We start from the raw sequence: 7,089 nt of genomic DNA on the forward strand, positions 1-7,089 counted from the left end.
AACCTGTTTGACAGGTGGAATGTGAAGTGAAACTTCTTTGAACATCAAAGAAGTTTTGATAAATGTCCACTGTATGCAATGGTGTGTACATTTTACACTTCTTAGCAGGCTCAAGAAATGAAATACGGAAAAATAATGCATTCCTTATACTTCTGGCTAGTGGGGGAAGTTGGAATGCCTCATTTGTCACACATTGTTCTCAGGCCCATAATTACAGGGCCTCACATTGTTCAACCAAACACCTTTGACTCTGTTTTTTTTTAAAAAAAACATTTACCTTTCCAGTTTCTTTTACACCACCTTCATGGGCAACAGAGGGGACAGGACATTGAGGACTGACACTTTGGAAAGGATGTTCTCTCAGTTCTAGCAACTTTTTAGCCCCCACTGAAGTCCTCAACCAAAATCCTGCAGAATTCTTGCTTCCCCAACCCCGCTTCACAGCGTTCACATTGCTGTAGTCATAACTTTGAAAGCTGCCATCTGGGTATTGGATGAATGTCCCTTAGAAATCCCATGGAAATCCTTTGAAGGTCCCTTTGCTGATCTTTGCATCTTGCACAGCTTCTTCTTGGCACTGTCTCTGCCTTCTTTGGCAGCAGCCGTCCTGAGATGTTGCCACTGCTACTTCACTTCCCCGGATAACACCTCTTCTGCATGGAAAAGTAGAGGCCATTGAAGAACTCAGGAGCTGTGCCCACCAATAGAAGGAAAACAGTGCCCTGTAATTAAAAAAAAAAAAGTGAAGATTAGGCAAGAGGGGAAGAAAATGGGAAGAAAAGAAGCAAGTGCTAAAGCTTTGGAGTACTATGATGGGTAGGCTTCCCCATGGTTGGGGTACATCCCAGCCAGCATGGCCAGTGGCCAGAAGTTGGGGAAGCCACAATCTAAATCGGTGTGTGTTTGTGTGTGTGTGTGTGTACAATGTTTCCTATCATTTCTTTACAACAAGCCAAGCATGATGAGGCAGGAAAAGGTCTGGAGAAGGGAAGGAGGTGGGACCTCTATGAAGTAGGACCTATTCTTGATTCTTGCCTCTTTAGGGAATTCCCAAAGAGGTATTTCCAGTATCTCTTTCCCAGAAGTGTGCTCTGAAACTGGGAATCTGCATGTTTCTTTCCCTGTGCAGAAGGAATATTCAGAACTGCTATCTGGAGTGTTCCAAGCAGGCCAAGGAATTTAGCCGTCTGGCAGAGAGTTCACATTACCTTTTTCTTCAGGTGATTGCCCGGCAAGAGCAGCAGAAGCCTTTGGAGGAGGATGTCCCTCCAGCTCTGTTGAATGCTGGGATTTTCCTGAGTGGCTTCTCCACCTCCCTCTCTACGCCACACGCGATTCAGGAAGTGCTGAATTCACAGCCAGTTTTCAATGAGCCACTGTAATAAAAGCGTGACGTGAAGTGTGAACCAAGCCTGCTTCAGCAACGCATAATTCCTGACATTAGACATCGTTTGCTTTCTTCCCCAGTAAGCACCGATTGGATTCTTTTGTCTGCACAAACATCCACCAGCCAGTCTGCTCTCACAGATAAGGCAATGCTTATGCACAGCGGTAGGGAGAGTTGCCTCTTTCCCACAACCCAATGGCTATTTCTCTTGTGTTCAGGGGAACACTAGAAGGTTGACTTTCCTTCAGTTCTGCAAAGACTTTAGGCTGCTATCGGGCAAAATGAGGAGTGGATTCCAACCAGAAAGCAGAGTTCCTCAAGTTCTTGTGATACCAGAAAAGCATATTCTGCCAGGTGTTCTGGTGTTCATGTTATATCCCAACCATATTATGCCTTAACACTAAGGCCTGCTAAACCACCAAGTCCCCAAACCCATGTTCCCTTCACGTACTGTGTGAATCCAGCCTAAATTATCCCGTTGTCATCATCATCAACAACAACATTAAGCTTGGTAGAGATAAAAAGTCAAGATGTTCTTTGCTTACCTCTAGCATATCAGAAGGACGCACACCTCCCCAAAGCTCAGAGAAAGATTTTCACAGCTGCTCTTCACCTCCTCCTTTGCTGCTATTGATTCAGTCATACAATGCATGGCAAGATGTCTCTTTCTGCCAGAAAGTGCCCACTTCCTGTAGTATGAACTTTGGCTTCATTTCTTTCTCATCTTTTCTCTCTTCAACTGCACAAGTTTCTCAAAGTTGCTGATCTTCCTCCTAGCTTGGTACTCATTTATACCATCAAATAAGATTCAGCTAAAAGGCTTCAGTTCAAGGATCTTTTCACCTTTGGTGAAGTTATCCCACCACTGAAATACTCAGTCCATTTTTCAACGAGCAGAAGCTAGTACGATTTTAGTAGACGTCTTCTAGATGGGTTAAGCTCTAAATTCAAGCTGTGTTCATGCGATATTTTTTCTTCTTATAGTATAGGTATCCCTCATCCCTTGGAGTATTCTTCTCTTTCTGAACCCACTTAGATATTTGATAAGAGTCTCTATCTCCATTAGAACTCTACTTGTCACCTTCATGAATGAAGCAAGAAATTCAATTGTATGCACCCCTCTCATCTCAACGGCTTGGATTTAGAGAAGGAAAGGTAGAATGTTTGTCTACTAATGGCTTTCCTGGAGCTGAAGGACCTTAAAAATCAGGTCAGAGAGAATCCAGAGACCCATCTGAGAACTAAAACTGAGGCCAAAACAACAGAGCTTCAAGTGATGGCTGGAATTTCCATTGGAGTTCTGCCAGGCCACCTGAAACTTGCTTTCCAACATGTTTTGGAGCTCAGTCTGAAAGATGCTGAGGAAGTATAAAAATAGAAATGCACAGCTTTCTAGAAAATAAGTAAATCCATTGGCTAATGCAGAGATAAACAACGGTCATCTCTCAACAGCTACCGGGAAGGATGAGAGAATGCCTGGAAGGAAAAGCATGTTCAAGGACAGGACTAGTGTAAGAAGGAAGGAGCTTTTATTATTGTATCTATTATAATCCCTAGAAAATCACTGCCCAAGGAGATATAGCTGTCTGTGCTCCAAAAGAAGGACACCTACCTTGGTAACATAGTCTAATCCTTGCTTATAGAAAGCAATCCTCAAACTCAGCTACCAACGTTCCAGCTTGAAGCACATCAGATGATCCAAGTTAACTATGTTCCCCACGTGGGTTACTCCAAAGAAAAAGCCAATCACCTCCAACCAGCCACTGGGCTGAGAACATCTCAGGATCATCAGTGTAGCCAAAGGCACCCACTGAAAGGAAACAAATATGCCAAATAAGCTGATGGCTCCCATCTGTGTTTCCAGTGCCTCTTTTCATGTCTCAGATCACTGTGGCTGGTGGGGCAGAAACTTCTGGGTGAGTTTCATCACTAGCAGCAGGACTAGCGGTGGAGGAAGGAGGCGAACTTTCCACTGATCCTCCTAGCTGGAGTTTGGGTGATCTCTGGGGACTGGGCTCCTCAGAATGGTCTAAATTGCCCTCAACTTCCTTGCCCCTTTGGATCAGCTGCTCTAAAGTTTTGGGGTAGGGATGGCTAAGGAAACGCTTGAGTTTGGGCTGGAGGGTCCCTACAACATACTGGATGACCTCCTCTTCATCGGCATCTACATAGAGAGTCTGATATAAGTCCCTTTTGCGCCAGAGGAACTGGTCAAGTGGCTCCCCATCCTTCTGGGGGAGGTCCAGCTCCTGTTTGATGGCATCCCTTGTCAGGGTACCCTCGCTGTATTGAAGGAACTCTTTCTTAAACTCCAGCCAGTTCTTGACAGAGTCCTGCTTGTATTCCCACCACTTTTTGGCAGGACCGTTCATGTGATTCTGGATCTGAGAGAGCCAGTACTCCTCAGTCCCACCCACCTGCTTCAGATAGTCCTCCAGGTGAGTCAGGAATTCCCTGGGATCCTCAAAAATCTGGGTCTCTACTGGGGAGGGTGGGGTATCTTCTGGGACAGTGACCCACTGATAGGAGTCATGGGGCTGAGGCACACTAGGGACTTCCCCCATAGGAGGAGGAGTCAGGGCATACATCTGACTCATGTCTAATGCATAATCATAGATTTCCTCTTTGCCGGGTCGGATTTCCGGGCCTCCTACTCCTACAGAGACAGTTTGTCTGGTGTTATCGGCATGGTAATACTTCCCCCCACCGGATTCCAGCCGATCGGCCCATTTCTCCAAGCGGAAAAAGACTTCCTTCCAGACATTAATCTCCCTCTTGACCCACCTTTCCAGGTGGGCAATGGTCTCCTGACATCTAGCCAGACAGGCCTTGATGGATTTCTTCCATCTCTGGTTCTCAGCGGCTGAGGGGACATGGTCTTCAAGATTGTTCTCAAGTTTCCCCACTGATTTCTGCAGGCCTTTCAGCTCCCGCTCCACCTGTTTGGACACCTCAGTCAGGAGATGTCGATGGGTTCTCCTCACATGGTCTAACATCTCAGCCCTGCACTTCCCTATCTGAAGGATGACATTGGGCTTGTTGTTGGCCATTCCGCGATGACCTTGAGAAGAGTGGATGTTCCCGTGGTTGAAGTTGTCCAACTGCATCATTCCTACCTGTACTGCTATAGCCTTAATACACTTTCACCTCAACAAGTGGCTCTTTCTCAATCCACTCTGCCCAGCAACTGACTTGCCTATTTCTCCCCAAAAGCATGAAACACAACCAAATCAGATATCACCCCAGAAAATGTTGCCGTCTAACTCCGCTTGCGTTGCAGCAAAAGTCCAGGAAGAAAACAAGGAAAGTTCTTCTCAGCCTTGAATTCTCCTTCCTCGGCTTGAAGGCTTTAACTCCCAAGCAGATCCGCCACGTTCCCCCTGATGAGTCGGAAGGCTTCCACCAGTGCAGACTCTCTTGCTGCTGCCACTGCTTCTCCCTGGCTTCCAGACCTCCTGAGAACTTTAAGCAGACAAGTGCCTGGTTCCCTGGGAGTTGTAAAACAGAGAGCTCTTCAGTCCCTCTCTGTGCTCTGTTACTAGCTCAGATGGAGACCCATACTTATACTGCACACAGCTCCGTACGTGGGTGTAGCCAGGCCTCTTTGCTCATCGGCAACGTGCCTGTGATTGGGCGAGAAAGATTCAGGGGAAAACACAGCTTCTGGCAAATCCGTCTGCTTCCCCCTCCCTTTCGCTTTTTCCACCCCCTCGCGCACACCCCCAGACTTGAGGCGAGAAGCACTTTAAAGGTTTTGGAGACAGTTGGATGGTTGGATGAGTAATTCCTTTACCTTTCCTTCCCCCCTCTCCATGGCATCCTCCTTCTCTCCCCCCAGCTCAAGAGCAGAGAAAGGGCTTATTCATCTCTCAGTCAGCAAGGTCCTTATTAAACCGCTCTCCACAAGAAGCTCCTGACAAAGGAGGGAGGTTAAGCTGATGATTGTCACACACCACCGGCCAGCGTAGGTTGAACACCCATGCCCCCTCCACCTCCAGATCTGATACATCCCTCGGCAGATTTACCAATGCTGCCACTCACACAATGCTTCAGAACTGAGCAGAGGGGAAAGAGATCACAGAGAGGAGAGGAGGTGTGCCAGGGCACGCTTCTCCAAATCAGAGGTGGGCATTTGAGTCCTACAATCTTCCCTACATGATGGTAACAGGTGCCCGAGAATGGGTGAGGGGGGACTTCCTGGGCCACGGGATCAGAAGGGGTCCTGCCCTCCCCACCTGGGGTGACCCACTCATTAACCCCGCCCATCACAAAGCCTTCCAACAATAAAGCTTGAATGGGTTCCTTCATTACACGTTCCGCCCACAGAGGCAGATGAAGCTTACACTTGTTCCTGGCACTTGTTATGGAAGCAGGAAGCAGGCCATAAAAGGAGACCGGGGACTTATGTAACCAGCAGATAAAGAGATTCCCTTTCTAGAAAGCGAGAGAGAGAGAGTTTCCCCTCCGGAACTCCAACCTGTCATTCTGATGGAGACCTGGCATGACAGGAGGTTGGTGATACATACAGTTCTCTGCCTCTTAGTAAGCCAGGTTGGAGGTTTATGTAATGGTGGTTAGATGCCAAGACACCCCCTTCTCCAAATACATGATTGGCATGTTTGGTCAGGACTGAGCTGCCTGACTCAAAATAGCCTCAGAGTCGAGCTGTGGCACCCGGCATCTTGCATGCTTCTCTTGAGATTGTGGGTCCCCTTTTCTCCTGGGGGTTGTTGGGGGGGGGGGAAACAATATAGGTTATAGCCTACAGGAATGGAGGACAACGACTGAGCTGCTAGAAGCCGTCTGTTAAAATACACTGAGCTATTACAAAAACACCTATTTTTTTCATTGCTGCTCTGAGGATTGCCTTTTCATGGAGTCAGTATAAAAAAGGTTATCCTTGCAAATTAAACTTCGCCCTCTGACATTGCCCATCACATCCTCTATATTTTGTAACATCTGCAGCAGAGTCCAGAGTGGGGAGTGAGCATGTAATGCAAACAGTTAAATCCTGTTTGCAGAGACTTGGTTAGTCTTCCAGGGTCAGCCACGATGCCCTCAGAGACCTTTGCTTTCCTGATCTGCTATCAAAAGTGAAGTGCCCCATCTCTACCCCATCTCTACCCCCTTCATGAGATTTTGCAATATTTTGCCCATTTGCATCCCTTTCAACCTTTTTTCCCCAAAAAAACTGAAGTGGTGGAATTTTCTCAATCACAGAAAATCACGTGATGGTACCTGACTTCTGAAAACATTGCCCAACCTTGAGCTAAGTTAAGTATGGATAGGTGTGTTGTGAGAATACACCCTGAATGTTTGATCTGAGAAGTATTTGCAACCATTTTATGAAGTCATGGACCTCCTTTTGGGTCATTTTGAAAAGAGGAGGAATGCATTCCCTGGGATTCCTGGGCATTTACATGGATTTGGGGCATCTGAGGAGAAATGGAAAGCTGTTTGCTTCTTTAGAGAAAGTGTTTCATGGAGAGGTGTAACTGTTGGATGACGAAATGACATTTCTGTCTCTTCATGTTTGGATACGCGTGGGGCTTCTTCCGAAGACCTTTATGGACTGTCTATTTTTATTTATATATTTATTAAATTTATAAAGCTGCCCATCTCACATATGTGATTGGAGGATGCAGAGACATCATTTGCTAACAGGTTACAAAGGACAAAGCAATTACCCTACTGTTTCTTTT

At 46.6% G+C, this 7,089-nt stretch overlaps 1 protein-coding gene across 1 annotated transcript; it reads right to left on the reverse strand.

The window, feature by feature from the left end:
- Positions 1-1,209: 1,209 nt before the first annotated feature.
- Positions 1,210-4,860, reverse strand: ARC (activity regulated cytoskeleton associated protein). Its single transcript, XM_063300284.1, has 2 exons — positions 1,933-4,860; positions 1,210-1,376 (listed from the first exon to the last, which is right to left on the reverse strand). The coding sequence occupies exon 1, from the start codon at positions 4,495-4,497 to the stop codon at positions 3,268-3,270; it is 1,230 nt and encodes a 409-aa protein (XP_063156354.1). The 5' UTR covers positions 4,498-4,860; the 3' UTR covers positions 1,210-1,376; positions 1,933-3,267.
- Between the last annotated feature and the right edge of the window lie 2,229 nt (positions 4,861-7,089).

This window comes from Candoia aspera, chromosome 3 (genome assembly GCF_035149785.1).
Source record: "Candoia aspera isolate rCanAsp1 chromosome 3, rCanAsp1.hap2, whole genome shotgun sequence".
Lineage (NCBI taxonomy): Eukaryota > Metazoa > Chordata > Lepidosauria > Squamata > Boidae > Candoia > Candoia aspera.

Coding starts and splice junctions, on each gene's coding strand:
- ARC (XM_063300284.1), bottom strand. CDS start 4,497: ATGATGCAGTTGGACAACTTCAACCACGGGAACATCCACTCTTCTCAA.